Source organism: Simochromis diagramma, unplaced genomic scaffold (assembly GCF_900408965.1).
Source record: "Simochromis diagramma unplaced genomic scaffold, fSimDia1.1 OVJJ01000355.1, whole genome shotgun sequence".
NCBI classification, from domain to species: domain Eukaryota; kingdom Metazoa; phylum Chordata; class Actinopteri; order Cichliformes; family Cichlidae; genus Simochromis; species Simochromis diagramma.
This window is the reverse complement of record NW_024387174.1, coordinates 1,337,667-1,355,615: the sequence shown is the minus strand read 5'-3', so window position 1 is coordinate 1,355,615 and position 17,949 is coordinate 1,337,667. Positions and strand designations below refer to the sequence as shown.

Sequence of the window (17,949 nt, the reverse complement as noted above, 5' to 3'; positions counted from 1 at the left end):
CATCGTGTCCTGTCTTCAGTAGAATTCATAATCAGTGGGTTTTTGACACCTTTAACCTTTAACATGTGTAAATTCCACATCAAATATATTGTGTCTGTCTGTAACCACCGAACTTTGCATCCCATCCTTTGAGTAACATAAGATCAAAGTTGTCAGACAGAATACTATTCATTGTAAAAGCATACAGTTATTATGGTTTACTTTTGACATCCAAAATATCTGCAATTTGTAGAAAAAGAAGTTGTGTTAAGCTGGACACATATTTCCTGTCATGGTTCAGTCATTTTTCTCAGCTGTTTTCTGTTACGCTTCATCATGACTGAGACATGAAACTATGCACCACAACAATGTTTGCTATGTGTTCTTGGAATTTCATGCTTTTTCTCATTCTAGTTTATCCCTGATAAGCGCACGTGAATGCAATTTAATTCTAGAACTTTAATTATGTTGAGTTTCAAAGAAAAAGGGGGAAATGCCGTCGGCTTTGTTCGATACATCTGGGTTTTCAGAAGTCTGAGCTTTTTAACATTTCTCAGAAACTGTTGTGGTCTGGTGGTCTTGCCTTTATCTGTTCTTGTCTGGCTCATTCTCTCATAAAAGAGCCAAACCGAATGAAATTCAAATCTAAAAATACACTTGTAAAACTTGTGGTAGAAAACTGGCAGCCTGATGTCCACATCTGGCCTTAAACCAGAGACTAAATGACCTGTGACCAGATCAGACTTTAAGTGGAAGTTGACATGGACCAATTCTGCTATAAAACAGCATCTCAGGAAACTGCTCTGCTGTAGGGATAAATGATTTCCTGTGATTTTTAACATGATTGCCTCTTAGGGGATATATCGCCCCTAAAGTTGGGGAAATAAAGTCTGAGTAAGATGAGGGTTGATTTTATTAATTCTACTTCAAAGATTTCCTGCAGTAGTTCTTTGATCCTCTGCTTTTAGAATGTCAATGTGGATTCATGTGATTATCATTTACGTAGTTTACATATGGACTTTTTCCATTTTCTGACTCAGGTGTACACCTACAAGCAGAATACGCTCACCAGGCAGAAAGTGCAACCCATGCACCGTAGCAGCATCAGAGGGGTGGAGGACATGGCGAGCCTTGAGGACCTTCACGAGGGCGCCATCATGCACAACCTGTACCTGCGCTATAAACAGAAGTACATCTATGTAAGTTTCCTCCAAGCAATACTTGATGAGAACAACACGGTGATTGATTTTTTTTTTTGTCCCTGGTGAAAATCCTACATATTAATATGAAGACTGACCATGAATTGAAGCCCAGCTGATCTGCACAACAGCTGACGGTTCCACTAATGCCCTTCAATGCAAGTCTTAGTTAATTAGTCTCACCTAGCATAATCTGTGCAGGGGGTCTGGCTGCTTCTGGGATTCCAAGAGTGCGAAGGAGTTCTCTCCACATCCACATCAGCATGCTAAAGGACAGGGAGGTTTTAAGCACACAGCTATTCCATCCAATAAAAATGACCACAGATGGAAATAATAATCTTCTTTTGAGTATGGTGGTCCTGACTGAGCTTCAACAGTTCATCAACATGTGGTTTACTTGCTAAATATTGCTGAATTTGCAGTTTCAGTCCCTGGGATAACTCGGCAGAAGTAATATGAGGCAGGTTACAAAAAACAAAATCTGAACCACTAGCATCAAAAACCCGAACCAATCTCAAGTCTATCAGCGCTATCAGTGCTTGCGTTGACAGCTTGGTTTGTCAAGGTACATTACCTTCATCCATCAGCTCTGCAGCATTCTCCCATGAATATCTTGAGTTGCTCAAACATTGCACAACAGCAGGGATAACCATCTAGAAACGAGCAGGTGAAAGAGATGGTTGGGTCAGAGAGCTTTCCTCTGCTTTAAATCAGTGCCAGGAAATGGGGACGTGAGAGAGCTATTGTGTCTTTCTGGAGCTTCTTACTGGTCTGTACATGACTGTAAGATTAATTGACAGTGCAATCAAAGCATATCCCTACATGGATCTTTGGCTCCTCTGAGATATCCTGTCAGAAAAAGTTTGGCTTTCCGGCTCAGATTTATTACAAACGGGACTCAGTTTTCAGGTTTACACAGTGTGAAGCTGATTCAAAGGTTTGGTTATTTAACTTCCAAGGAACACATGTAGAGACCTAGCAGGGTATCGATGAGGGGTTTCCCAAAACACAAACCTGCAGGACAGCTTCTTGATTTAGTTCCTAATGTTCACTGTAAATACAACATAGATTAAACTGATGTTTTTGATGGATTATACATAGACTTTTTGCAAACACTTTTATGGCTTAAAAACCTAATATAGTATAGTATAAATAGAATTTTGGGGTTGATTCTGATTTTCTTCTTTCTATGTCAGCTGTAGGTGGATTTGCTCAAATTCACTAAAGTCAGCTTCTGGTTTTAGTCACTTCCTTAAAACATATATATGAAAAAGCATTTCAAGAATAATAAATCATAGTAGTGGCAGTGCTCATTATTTTAACCCTTTCACACATAGTGGCCACTGCAGTGGACAGCTAGTCAAAGGCTGTTTTCTTGTATTTGTGTCAGTGTTGATGGTACACTTGCACATAAACCACTACTTTGGACACCGATGTGTCCCTCCATACCCTGCCACCCACTGGCTGTTTCATGTTACTATAGATGTATGATGTGTGTCATTGTAATTATTGTTATTTAACCCCTTCATTAAGTATTTTTATTCGTCTTTAGGCATGAAAAGATGAATAAAAATACTTAAGCCAAAAATCCTGATTGAGGTTGTCATAATTCATGCATGACAGTGTTAAAGAATGGCCTAATTATAAAATGTTAAAAGAATTTAAAATAGCTGCATAAATGTAACCATAAACAAATTGCTGTTAGCTACTTAAAAGGGTCTGTTTTTACTTTTTAAAATGCTTTGTAAAACCACATGAACACCTGCCATTGTTCTCTGTGTAAGAGCACACATGTCCCATTTCCCAGCACAGACACACACCAGTGCCCTTAAAAAAGCTGTCTCACATTCCCTCAGACATTGGCTCATCCGTGCTGGCACCTAAGCCGCACCCTAACCGCTGCCCAAATGCAGTGCAAGCTTAGGGGAGGATTTTCTTTCTTTTTTCTTTTTGGGCTTTGGCTGGTTTGTACAAGAAATCGCTGCTTTTTGTTCTTTAAAGATTTACACTGTGAGTTACTATCTTGTTAGAAGAGAAGTCTTCAGACCTGGCTAAGGTCTTTGGCACTTCGAAATGGTTTTTCACAGCTTCAAGTTGTATTTTTCCCCTTTTTCTTAGGAAAGGATTTGTGTCTCTGTCTATATAACATAGTGCATCACATCAGCCTTAACATTCTTAATCTGAACCCTTACCTCAAAAGTTGCTGCCTGCTGGTTTTTTTTTTTTTTGCATTCAATTTAAGGGAGTTCATTTTAAAATGCAGGGCTGGGGTTACACAGTTGGACAGTTTTAACCCTGTTAAACAGTCCAAACACTAAGTTAACTATTTTTCTTGGATCGTTTTATTCTCTCAGAAATGGCGGCCTTGTGACTCCTTTGCAGAGTATTTATGCAGGTGGTTGAATTCTTAAACATTACTGCACTGTGACCAAAGAGTTTCAGATGAATTTAGCCTTGTTATTTGTCCTGTGGTTAGTGTGGTTATTTGCATAAACTTTTACTGTTCCACTCTGTTTTTGAGAGGTTTAAAGTATTGTTGTGCTTGTTTCTGGTGTTTCCATGTTTGCGCTATTGACCAGGCGATGAAAAGCACCAAACCAAACAAGGCGAAGGATTTTGAGTCCCTTTCAATCAGACGTTTGTTAGAAACTGGACGCCACGTAATGGTGGTCCTTGTTTGGCAGCCAAAAACAGAAAAGTGCCAAGTGAGAGGGAACACAATTAGAGTTGGCTGGCTTAATCTCCTGAGTTGTGAGAAAGAACAGTTGAGATGCTAAAGGGACCAAGAGAAGGTGATTTTCTTGGTTAATCCAAGTTAATAAGTCTCATCGTGCTAGTTAGTGCTGGTGTGAACAGTAGTAGCTGTAACCAGGAGTGTTGATGACAGGATGTTACCATAATGTTGATTACTCCTCCTTGAACACATGATATCTGCATTGTGTTATTGTCCTTACAACGTTTTAGGTGTATGCATTGTCCTGCATCGCACAGTGAGCTAGCAAACAAGCAGCTCTGTTGCTGCCCATCCTAGTTAAAGTAAAGAAACCTTTCAAACCCTCCTGCTCCGGTGAAACGCAAAGGAATATGTGGGACAAATGGCTCTCAACCATTTTGTGCTTATGGTTTAAAGAACAAACCTGAGCCAGCACTTTCTCCAGCGAAACAAGCTGTCAACAAAGGCGGCATTGTGCTCGCTGTACGCAACAGTCGCGCTAACCTTTGACAAATGCCATCTTGTTACTTTAATCACATCTGAATGCTCCCGTATGGTCGAAATTATCCAATCAATTCATCACAGCCACCCAATCTCTGGCCTGACCTTTTTTTTCTTTGGGCCAGAAGCTGGAAAGAGGGGAAAATTGGAGGGAATGTTTTAATGGAGAAGGTCATGGTTAACCAAAGGGAAGAGCTATAAACACAATACTGAAGTCAGAGAGCCAACAACAGTTTCTGCTGCATCAAGGATCAAATATGAAACTGGTCAAACCCCAGTTTAAAAGGTTCAGAGTGATTTAGAGGAGTCTGTTACTACCACCACTACTCATCCTCGTCTCCTTTGTTTTCCTCGGGCTTCTTCTTCTCTCTTTTTTTTTTCTTCAGTTGTTATAATAAAATTTATTTATTGCAAAGGAGCCATATGTAGAGTTTAGATTCCAGGAAAAGGACATGCAGTGAAAAACACAAGCAGAACAAGGTGATGCATAAATTCAGCATATGAATAAAGAGCCTTGGTGGATTTTCTCAGCGGCCCTGTAGCCAAAATATCTTTTTAAGCTCCATATTTTGAATTACATTTACAGGATAATGAAGCAGATTTCAAGGCTTGTTCTACTCGCTGTAAAGGGCTTTGGATAAAACTTAAACTTTGGTGGTGAAGCTTGAAGAACATTACAAAACTCTGTTTTGTTGTTAATCCAAACAGCACAATAAATCTGAAAGCATTCCAGCTGGACAAATCACACATGTCCTTGTCAAACATCCATTAAAAAGCCAAGCTTGGATGTGGACACAGAGAACATGGAAAGAACACAATACAGTGGGGGAATTTGTGGTTTTGATAGATTTTTCACGAGTACAAACCTGCTGCAATCACATAATTAAATGGCCACAATGAATAAATCTCTGGCCTCAAAGAAAGTTGTATGGTGATGACGATGATGGGGTAGAGGTAGATGTTTCTATCTATCAATATGTGCACACTCAGAACAAAGCAAGCAAAATCTCAATTATAGTTTATACTTTTTGGGGCCACATGTTGATTTTTGATGGTGTAAAAATCCAGAAGTGATTATTTTGAGCTTTTTCTGGTTGGTTTGACAGAAAAATATTTTTGTTTCAGCTAAACTGCATCAGAGCTGCTAGCAGCACCATTACATAGACAGGGGATTCGTCTGTAGGCTACCAGACCTGTGTGTGAGTGTGTGTGTGTGTGTGTGTGTGTGTGTGTGTGTGTTTAGTTGCTGTGATTGTAACCAGCTGTGCTGTCGACTGGTGGCCTCACTCGTCTCCTCTGCAGATTCCACTGCAAGCGCGTGCAGACACACACACACACACACACACACACACACACACACACACACACACACACACACACCACCAGAGCTACTACCCTATTTCTAAACAAGGGATCTGGGCCAAAAGACTCCGCTTCTCACACACATGCACACATACATTCTTTAACTCAGAAATCTCTGACTCGTCTGTACCCCACGGTCCTTCTTTCAAACACACTGACATTCATTTTTCTATCACATGCTGTTCTTTTTTTCTCTGTCCCTCATCCCATCAATAATTTTCTGCGACCTCCTGCTCATTTCTCTCTACACACACACACACACACACACACACACACACACACACACACACACACACACACACACACACACACACACACACACACACACACACACACACACAATCTGCAGGGGAGTTCATCCAATCAGGAACTCTTTATTCCAACCAGGAATGTTTTCGTGTCCCATGTGCTATAAACATAAACAGGACGATGTCATGTGATGGCAGCAGATCCCCATACAGTTTATTTTTCTGTTTACACACAGAAAACTCTGATTGTTGATTGGTTGGAATGAGAAGTTTGACCGAAAATAACAGATCAGGTCCTGAAAGCATTTGAACAATTGCTGGTATATGTGCTCTTTGTGCCTGATCACATGGTCGTGGGAACATGGATATAAAGAGGAAAGTTTGGACCTTCTTACATGAAAGCTTACATAATACTTTCATACACAACTTTTCATCTTCTGGCCACAGGCTCTAAGGCTCGTTGGATCTGCAGCTACTTTTAAACTATACAACAAAATGTTTTTTTTAAAAAACAAAAATAGAAATGGGTATAAGGAGATGAGACTATCCTGCCCCAGAAATCTTCTTTTATAAGAATCAGAGCACTTTAACCTGAGCAAACGGCCCAAAGTTAAAGTGGCTGTAGTTTGCTTTCCTTCATTTTCTATCTTAAAGACACTATGATGTTATGGTGCTTATCCTGAACAGGGCCAAAAGTTTGGTTTAGTGTATGTACAAAAATTCAGACTTCAGACTGCTCTAAAATCCTGGTTTCCCAAAGTTGGGCTATATCATCTCAAACCAACCCACTTGGTGTTTAAAATCCTAAGTTTGTGAGGGGCAACCAATCAGACGAGAGGGAGACTTTAAAGGGAGAAGAGCTAAAAGGGTCCATTTCAGTCTGTGGATGAACTGTGGGTCTGCACTGATGCTCAATGTAAGATGCACACATTAGCAAAATTGGTTAGAGGGTTGGAGACGCTGTCTGTTGTGGAGGGGACGATCTGCAGAAAGGGCATTGAAGAACGTTCCTGCAGACCCGAGGAATCCTTGATCATAGGAGAATCTGAGAAATCTAAAATATGCTTGTCTGTTAGACTCCCTTCTTTTGGTTTTGAAAAACAGTTTATTTTGACATGCAGACAAAAACAGTCCTTGCAGTGCATGTGAAGAGTTAAGAGAACTAAATATAATGGATCTAATAAAAGAGGCAACTGAGTTTCAAGCAACATTCAGCTCAGATGTCTTAGTGGTGACACTGAGGCTAAGCTACAGCATGTTTGTTCTTTAACATTTGGGGTTATAATAGAAGCAGTGTTTTCTGCCCTAACCGTAACCCCAACCCCGCCTACAGAACTATTAACTGTAACCACAGGGGTGGGAGTAAATGGCCTTTGTAATCAATCAGAATCGAGATGACAGCAGATGGATCATCAGGTAGAGCGGCACAAAAATGCTTCTTCATAGTTCAGAGAGGATACCTGAGAAACAGCTACTAAATCACTCTTCTTCCTCGTAATAGGTTTGATCAGAGGCTCTGCCGGCTCAGGCAGATTCAGCACAGAGCAAAATCCGTCTCATCGCTCGCTTCGGTTATTTTGACAAGTCTGCATGTCTGCTGCCGGCCCGCTGACAGACTGCAACAGGCAGCTGCTGCTCCGCTTTCACAAGCTCTTGACTCATAGCTGTGAGGATAAACGGGGGAGGAAGAGGTCCAGAATGTGTAGAAAGTCTGTACTGACAATGAGATCGACTGCTCAAAACCAGATTACAGATGGACCAACTTCTAATGGTCTCATTTGATTATCTGAAGTACTTGCAAACAAAGAAGCTATGGGTGGAATGTGGCTTTATAGCAGTAGAAAGGCTGGTTTGGTGTTTTGAAATCCCGCTTTGGGGTCATGTCTTAATATCTGAAAAAATCCGGATGATGCAAGCTCAGAGAAGGGAGGAATCGAAAATGACTGTTTATGTGGAATTTTCCTTTCAGATCAATAGTTTAGCTGGGTTGGATTATGTTTCACTCGTTTTCCCTCTGTACATATCTGCTGGGTTTGGGATTAAGCCACACACACAAATTCCTTCGGAGACTCTGAAATACAAACCCAGTTTAGTCCTTTTTACATTTTTAGAGATTTCAGCCAAAGCTGAAGAGTTGTGATTACTGTCAAATGTGAGGAAACGTCCAGCGTTATACATGCATACATCTCTATGAATAACATGTGCTGATCTCACTTCCTTTAAATCCTGATTTTGGTTTATTTATTATTTTTTTAAATGTTAGCAAAGACAACAACATTAGTGAACGTGGTTTTTTGCTCCATTTTTGTCATTTTTTTTTGGTTTGCTAGTTACTTTGTGGCTGAAGTTCGTCCACCCATCTGTTATTTGTTGAGTTATCTTGAAGAGCGAGAAACAGATTTGTCTGGAATCTGGTGTACAGATTACTCCTGGCTTGGTTGATTAGATCTTTCTTTCAGGCTCATATCTCTGACTTATCGTTTTAGCTTCATTAAGATGTGGTTTTGGGCAAACAATCTCGAGTCTAACCACTATTCCTGCGGTGTGGTTTAAACTTACATAGCCCATTTATGCAAAATTAGGTAAAGTCTTTAATTTCTAGTTAGAAAGTTTAATGAGCAGTGCACTGACACGATTGATTCATGAACATTGATGAGACTGATGAACACTTACATGTCGAGTTAGAACTCGGTGGTGTGACTTTGTGTCTTTGAGCAATCACAGGACCTCCGTACAGAAACAACCAGGCCACAAGCTGGACTACATAGCAGCTTGCAGCTGTGCAGCAAACTAAAGCAGCTTAAGGAGTCAACTTTTTTTTTTTTATCATATTTGCTAATTGAATGTGAAGAATCTGCTGAATCAGCAGATGTCAGTTAATGTGGGCTGGATTTAGCTTAGCTTATCTGAAACTCATTTGAAACTTGTTATTAGTAACAATAAATCTTTTATAATTCATACAGCTACAAAGATGATGCTAAATGGGGACTGTACACCAAAAACACACAGTTTCAGAAGCAAACCAATAAGGTAACTTTCACTGGTTAAAGTTAAGGTTTCTGGCGCCGATTAAGCTCACTGCACCCTTTCAAATAAAGCTGTAAAAAGGCAAAAAAAGAGGAAAGTTGAGGTGTCTTATTTTTTTCAACTAGAAAATTAAATCAACTGTTGTTCTCAATGCATCTAATGGCGTTTGTGCTTTAGAGACATGCAGAAGTTGTTCTTTGCCATTATACACATGTTCAGTTTCATTAGCGACAACCCCAACCACAAATGAAGAAAAAATGCATGCTTGACAATTCAAACTGTTTTCCTTCCAAAAATGTCACACAGGCCACATAAAAGTTGACTAACATGAAGGAGGGAATGTGAAGAGGCAATAACTCAGCAACTGAAATTTAGGATAAGCGTCTCACAGTGCGACTTGCTATTCAAATAGGAATGCAGCATGAAAGATGTGCTGGTTAACATGAAGACAAAACAGACTCAGAGCTTATAGATGGAAGTAAAATGCTTGGGATTCCAAAATCCAGTTGAGTTGTGGTAGCAGAAGCTTTTGTGTATGATGTATCCTCCAGCTGTTACCATGACCGTGCCAAAGAGGACGTAGCGTGGAGACAAAAAGCGGCGCAATGACAGCCGTGTTGGCTCTGATTATCATTATACAGCAGACATGCATCCAACTTTGCATCCTAGCCCAGGTTTATTAGATCCATGTCAGCACAGCAATGAACTTGCAAGCTCCTTAAAGTGAGGTTAAGGTTATGGCTCTACCATCACGTTTCTACAGTGATATTTTTTTTTCATTTGTAAGAAAACTTTTTATTCAGCATTATAGCTGAAGCAAAAGCTGCACGTTTCACAAGGTGTTGACAGTTTTGTGTTCCCGGGAACTCGGAAAAACCGCATCGTTTCAAAAATAAATGGGCATCTCCTTTCTTTCACGCATGTGCATCAGCAGCAACATTAAACCTAAACAGCGGATCAAGATGCCTTTAAATGCCAAGTATAACAAATGCAATGGTATGTGTGTCTTGTGACACAGTAATTCTGCAGAATATTCCCTCCTCGCTCCCCTCGCTCGTACATTTCCTGCCGTCAGTAAGGCAGGTTTGCTGATGCTTTTTCTTCTGATCCTGCAGGGTTTTTTCCCCATCTGGACTTCATTTCCTTCTCTGTGAATTTATCTGGCTCTGTCTCAGAGCCATCTTTTTTTTTTTTTTTTTTTTTTTTTTTTTTTTTTTGGAAGGTTCTGACGCCCTGCATGCCTTTCTCTGCTCTACAGTTACACCATCATCAGCCACTGACGCCTTTCTATAAACATAAAGGCGCTCCAGCGTCTATTACTGCTATCTGTCAGGGGGGAAAAGATTAAGCGGAGGTCAGTTTGAGAAGATATCTGCATTTGTCAGCTGTTTTTAGTTCTTGAATAGAAGGAACACAATGTCAAAATGTAACGTGATACTTTTATCCGTAATCCTATTTTGATTATCGGGGACTCTGCACAGATTTGTTGGTTGTAGAACGTTTATAGGTTTTTTTTAGAATTGTTCATCTACAATTCAAATACGAATGGGATGATGCACGAAGATTTGTGGTAAAAAATCAACCAACATTGCGATCAATACGCAAAATGTTTATGTAAAAGTCATCCGAACATTATCTGTGTAATGCTTTTTTAAAATCAGCATTTTGGATTTTTGGTGAAAAATTAGGGGCAGTGCTGCCGAGCTATGCAGCTGTAGGTGTGAACTGTCTGCTAGTCACAGAACTGGGCGTCTCCAACATGTCTGTGCCTTTTGTAGCCTTTTTAATTACATTATCTTACAAATGAATGTCACCTGCTTTGAGGTAAAACCCATCCACGCAGTCTATGTTCTAGTTTTAACGAGTGGTTCGTTAATCCATTAATTAGCACTGATTAGCAGGTATGTGATCTGTGCAGAGACCCATACAGCTAATGTAGCTTGCTAGTGTTAGCCTATCATTTCTACACTGAGTCTGCAAAAAGAGCAGAGAAAAGAAAATGTTAATCTTATAAACTTTTATACTGAGGCTGCTGCTGCTGCTTTCTTTGGGATTTGGGGAAAGCAGTGTTTCAGAACAGAAGCAGCTGATTTAATCATATTTTTTAAAGAAGCCATTATTTCTCTGGTACACGCTGAATAAAGAGCAGATTAAGATGTATTATTGTTTGTGTAACTGAAAAATGTTTCATTGGAATCCACTGTAATGCAATACATTTGAGAGAAGTCAGTTTTATTTATATAGGCCAAAATTCCAAACAGCGCGCGCGCACACACACACACACACACACACACACACACACACACACACACACACACACACACACACAGTACAAGAAAGTGAAGAAACCTCCAAAGGAGCAACAGAAGAGGAATTCCTGGACAGAGCATGGATCTCGTTTCTTTACACACCTGTGGAGCTTTCATCTTATTTTTCTTGGGTGTCACTTTAAAGCTCATTTCTGCTGCCATGTGTGGGCAGTGGAATAAGCTGACGCAGATGACATTGACATTTATCTTGTTTCAATATTCACTGTGCTCTTAGCTTTTATTGGGTCTCTGCCAACTCATTAAAACGTTTGGCTTTCTTTATTGAAAATGTTTCACTTTGACTGCATCTTGTCGAGTACAGAGCAGTTTTTGAACTGTAGGCTTAACTGGAAACTTTTTCCTGCTGCCCCAATGAGGCTGATGACAGAAATGAAAATGAACCTGACCAGAGAAAGAGCCAGAACATGCTTAAATACTACATTATACTTTTCTTTTTACCCAGTATTAGTATAAAACATAGATTTTTGGAGATTTAATAATGAGTGCTGCCCAAATACAAATGTTTCATTTACAAATGATGCATGCTCGACCATCCAGGTAAGGAAATCCCAAAAAGTTGATTGTGTTCATCTGGACGTCGCGTTTTCAGTCGGAGAAATGTTTCGTCACTCATCCAGGTGACTTCTTCAGACTGAACAGACTCAACTTTTTGAGCCATCACGGTGTTAAAAAACTTTGCTTCCACTGCTATGAGTCCCACAGGTTAAGCACTTCAAACAAACACTGTAAAAAGTGGCTATCGCATTACTCGGGTCACCTCAGTGGGATGACTGCAAGTATTCGACACCACACATGCAGGATGAGGGGCCGCAGTTAATCACATCAGCCAGCAGGGCGGGCTTCTGATGAGAGTCACAGCTGGGGTGCTGCCAGGGAGACTGTTACCACGACGGACCAACAGGGGGATGTAATTGGGTCCAAATGTTTGTAATTCATCGAGTTAAGGACAGGCACAAATTTTCCCTAAGGCTGTTTTATTATTTATTTTTTCTCTAACTTGAAGCAGCGCTAACTGTTTTATGTGAACTTTGCCCTTTAGACTCGTGCTTAAATATTACTTTCCTTGTCATGGGTTTTTTTTTTTTTTTTTTTTTTTTTTTTTTTTTTTAAGAAAGGGGTTGAAGGTTTTTTGTGGGGGTTTTTTGTCCACTGGTCGGTTTTACAGACTATCAGATGTCATTTTACTCGACAGATTAAGGTTTCTGAACCAAATAGAAACGCAAAAAAGACCATTATAAAGTTTTAGTTTGAAAAGTCATGTTTTTAAAGCCTGGGGTTTTATTATCATGGCTTTTAGAAACTAGACACTACAAGCGAGGGACAGATCTTACTGAGAAGGTAGCGACCTGTAGCCATATATGCTAAAGGTCACACCATGTGAATCACAAGACAGCACTACCCTGAGGTATACGGTGCTCTATCGCCATAGATGGTGACCATAATTTGGGAAAAAAAAATCAGGCTGTGCTTAATAAGACTTGAAACAAGAGATTGAGACGTGAAAATATTCAGGCGAATCACTCCTCATGACTCCTGTAAGTTGTGAGGAGCTTAGAAAGGATGCAAGTTTAAGGCACGTCCTTGAGTTTTTTCTTAAGTTTGGCAATTTTTACTTGCATCTATAGCCACAAATGATATTCTGTGTAACATGGTATTTGACTTGAAGGTGACTGGATGTCTTTCTTAGGATCAAAAGATCCTAAGAAGATTCTCTAAAACATGACAATTTCCTATGGAGGTGTGTAAATACTGATATTATGGACAAAGGTTATGGGACAGATAAGAGGATTATTTATTTTCCTTTCTGGGGCAAATAAGATCATCATAAAAACTGCTGACAAATATAAAAAATATTTTCCCCGTGCACCTTTAAACTGTGTCAGAGTGGACAGCAGGGAAAAACTGACAAAAGATACACGGAAATATTGAGCTCATTGTAGCTGGTGCCGTGTTCACCTTACTGTAAAGCGTATTGTATACAAGTAAGACTTACGATGTGTTGGACTGTTCCAGCTGTCAGAAGGTGCAAAGGTCCGAATCACAGAGTGTTTCTCCGTCTACTTTCTCCACATACTGTGAATATAAAAATCCCAAACAATACATGACACTACATAAGCATCTGTAAAGAGGTTTACAGGATGGTCTGATCGATGCATGTGGGCCTCAGAGCCAGAGATTAGATTAACTGTAAACTGTTTACACTGCAGGCGGAAGAAGGACTTCTCTGCTTTTATGTGTAGAAACAGATTCCTTCACCTGAGCAGAGCGCTGCCACATTGTAATAACACTCAGACCTTTATGATCCACTCTATATTATTATGACATACCATCCCTGTACTGTGCTGATTTGCACAGGCAGGATAGCCCAGACCTGCCATTTGTCATGTAAATGTCATCTCAACGGCCATTCAAATGTTTTTGCATCCGGGCCAAATGTAGGTCAGTGAGTCAGTAGGCTCTTTGAATAGAAAGATTAATAGGAGGAGCTTAATGAGCAGTGCAGGTGATAAAGATGTTTGTATAGGAAGAGGAGGAGTACAGTGAGTGTGGACTCCTAGCAGACCTCTTCATCACCTTGTTCTTCTGTTATCTTGTCCAGTTATTGTGAAGCAGTGTTTAAGAACATCTCGCCTCTGTTGTTTGGGTTATATCTTATGTCTAGCCAGGAAGGAGTGATAGGTCCAAAAGTATAAAGAGATTGGTTTATGGTTTTGATAGTTTGAAAGGTCTTTTTTAGTTCAAGGTTATTCATGTAGCATCAAATCACAACAAAAGTTCTTTTAAGATAATGTGTACTGTAAGGAAAAAAGCCCGATAGTGTTTGAAAGAGACCCCCAACAAACAGATGATTGCTTAGGCAACAGCAGGAAGGAAAAACTCCCTTTTAACAGGAAGGAACTTGGCAGAATCATATTTGTACTTTTTTCCACATGGTCAGCTTAATTTCTTTTTTTTTTTTTTTTCTTTTTGTTGCCTGTCCCGTTTGGCTCTTTTGCCATCAGAATTGTTGTCTAAAGGCAAAGAAAGATGCCCGACGGATTTACTTTACCAAATGGACCATCCCAGCCTTGCCGTAATGGTCTATTTGATTCACCTTTTATTGTTTATTTTATTTCATTTTCACTTGCTAAATACGGGACAGATTTGACTGGGGAGAAGGAAAGAGGGAAAGAAAAACAGCGGGGAAGAGGAACGGTGATAAAGGGCAAAAAACAAAAACCAATAAAATAAGCAGACAAAAAATACATCTATCAATCACCTGGATCAGCTTAATTTCTTGCTGTAAATCGACAAGCCCGTTGCCTTTGCTTGTGTTGCATGGGTGTAATCAGACATTACAGGGGCTTTGTAGAATTAGAGATCAAATGGTCTTCCTCACATACACGTCAGTCTGGCAATGTCTAGAACAGTTCAGTGCTGCAATGTATGTGTGAGCTTCAGGGAGTGTTAGGTATTCATTTCAGTTGACGTGTTTTTTCAAGCAGTACTATGGACAATCAGAATTTTAACAGATTTTTTTTTTAACTATTGGTACATGGTCGTCTAACCTGGTGCCAGAAGACACTCCCACAGGTTTAACTCTTCTCTCAGATCTGTTGGGAGTGGTGATCCCATTCAAATGAATGAAAAAGCCGAAGATTTTCACAGACTCCTGAAGTCTGTATGATCGTAACCTAATGCCACTGTATCTACAGCACTGCTCCTACAACCATCAGCTCACTTCCTGTGGTGCAAGCATGTTAGCTGACGCTTTTTAAAACATTTAATGACTGAACTGCATCTTTTAGCTCTAACCAACGGTTTGGTGTTTTCTCGTGTTTGTTATCAACTGTTGGTTGATGGTTGGTCATGACTTGGTCTTTGGAAAATTAAAAAACTGGAAGAGAGAAGCTGTTTTCTTCATTCCTGAGAAACCCTCTGTAAATATTTCCTTTCAGCTTGGATGCTCAGAGTCTTTAGTGTCCGACTGCAACAGACTGCTCATCAGAAACTGCATTTCCAGTGTGATGTTATTGTTGGTATTCTTTCCACGCTCTATACATCGGTATGCCTATTAACCTAATTATGGCTATTATGGTTGTAATTTGAGTTCCACTCCACTTCTGAGCTCTGCGCACGGTTTCACCTCAGGCTGGTTATAAACACACGTTTTTTTTCTGCTTGTCCAGAGCCAATAGTGTTTTGAGGCTTTTTTTTCCCCTGATCGACCCCTTTATTGAGGAAAAAGGGCCTTCTGTTTGTAATATGTATGTGCTTCTATGTCCTCTTGGTGCTCTTCTCTAATCTGATAAAGAGTTTGACTAACTGTATTAAAGGAAATAAAAAAATACAGCAAGAAAACAGGCTTTAATAAATCAAGATGAAGGAACAGAGCAAATGTCAGACTGGTATGAAGACCGTGACTGACAGAAAACCGACGGTCCTGTTTGTTTTCACATGCTGTTGTGTGTCAGTGGGAACCAGGCGAGATTAACAGGATAGAAGACAGTCGAGGCGTGTAACTGCAGAGGACGTAGATGCTCTGTGGATCGAAATGTCCCACTCTCTTTCTCCTAAATGCATTTCTTTTCCTCCTCCAGGCAACAGACTCTCAGAAGCTAATGTGTGTGTGTTATGGGAACACTGTGCGCTGCTGTAATGAGATTTTCACTTTACATCCAAGTTGCGCCGGCAGAAATGTTGTCGTTAATTTTGATAGTGTGATCAAAAATGTTATCTTTGTCAGTGTTTGCAGAGATTAGAGGGAAAAGTGTGAGGTTTATTATTACTGTACCTTTTAAGTAGAAAATGAGTGGGGATTTCCCCTGTGAAACCTGCCACAAAGAAATATGAGCAGCGAGGGAGCTGCTAACTACTGCTTTCACCTCACTGCAGATTGTCTGTGTGGCTCTTTTCTCGGCAAAAGTGGTTGTTGAGTCGCAGCAGGTAATTTACCTGCAACTCTTGTGCCTGTTAGAAAATGTGTTACTTTTATTATTGACCAAACTTTTGTTTTCTCAGATGATTCTGTTGTTTGAATGAATGTTCACGGTAAGTCAGACTAGTCACATTACATTTGTAGGCCAGATAAGCAGTCAGTCCATTAAAACGGTAATTCACAGATTAACCTGGTGTTAAGGATCAGCTTCACTGTTGTTAATAGATGTTTAAAGCCATATTTGAGAAGTCTTAAATTTAAAAAAATGCTCTAGAAATCCCTTTTGGTTTCCAGAACAGCAGCAGACAGAGACAGTAAGGGTAAAGCTGGTATATTTCATAGAGCACTTTGCAAACTTAACTTAAGGAATTTCCTTCAGGAATTCAGAGACATAAAAATGAAATAAATAAAGAGAGGTGAGGTATAAAAGATCGCCACATTACATGTAGCGATTGTGTTTAGCTCGATGTTTATGTGGCCGTAAATTGTTTGGATTGTGTTTTTTTTTCTTCCTGGTTTAAAAACCACATTTTGCATCAGATCAGCATGTGCTGATTGATGATCGCTGACTGATTGTGAAACCAATATTTTTATGGCTGCTGCTGAAATTACACAGTGGCACGTCCCGATGAGTTAACATGTGTCAGGATCATGCACTGTATATAAAAGATGGACGCAGCGACTGTGATGTCACACACTTGTTTGTGAAGTCCCGTTTGGAAGCGATAAGTTAACCATTTTGGTTGTTGCTGCCTGGGATTTTTGAAACTCGAGCAGTCATATCTGAATCAGAGTGTGGAGTGCTCAGTTACAAGCCACAGGCTAGATTACTTGTCAGGTAATTCCACTAAAACAGGTAACATCAACACCACAGACGAGATCAAACAGTCCATTTCAGTGACTCTTATTAGCTGAGGTGAAGCAGCTAGCACCCACAGTTAGCACCTCTCAGTCAAAGCTGACTATGAGTAGTACCAGGCTGGAAACGTGTGTGCTTGTGTTGTAAATGTAGGCATTTTAAAAGTATTTGCGCATGTTTCTTAGGGGTTTTCTCACAAAAGAAGCTTGTTTGGGGTAAACCAACAATGGTAGCATTTCCAAAGTGAATGACCTTTACTGTTCCAGTATTTTTGTTTTAGTGGAAAGACCAATTAAGGATTTAGTTTCTTCTATGCGGGATGGAAAGCTTCTCTCTGTGTTTACTAGACCTTTTAGAACATACAGGTTTTGACAGTGTTACTATTTTTATGCTGAAGTGGATGTGAAAAATCGGCTTAATGCTTCTCTAACCTTTGCAAATGCTCAGACCTTCACGGTTGAGGACGAGCATTTCTGACAGCATTACCTCTTTTCCTGCCCAGTTCGAGTAACTGTGAGAATCCGGTTAATTCTGCTGTAACCGTTGCAACTTTTCAAACCGAGGCCAGCAATAGGAATATCCAGATGTTTTCTCACAGATGCACGCTGATGTGCTGCCTTTTTTTTTTCTTCCCAAGCCTGCCTAGTTATCCATCAGTCACCACCACAGCACTGAAGCTTCAGCCAAGTTTTCTTCTGGCTTCACGAGCTTCTATTTCAGCAGCTTGGTTTGTTTTGCTTTGAACTTTGAAATCTGAAACTAATTTGGAAAATCTTGAGTCTGCTTCTCAGCAGTGAAAATAAAAGCAAAAGG

General features: G+C 40.0%; 1 protein-coding gene across 1 annotated transcript in view; it reads left to right on the top strand.

Moving 5' to 3' along the window:
• Positions 1–17,949, top strand: part of myo10 (myosin X) — a 125,148-nt gene that overhangs the window by 51,046 nt on the left and 56,153 nt on the right. Inside the window, exon 3 of the mRNA XM_040049305.1 lies at positions 1,020–1,178. Within this exon, the coding sequence (XP_039905239.1) occupies positions 1,020–1,178 (159 nt within the window). The remainder of the gene's footprint in view (positions 1–1,019; positions 1,179–17,949) is intronic.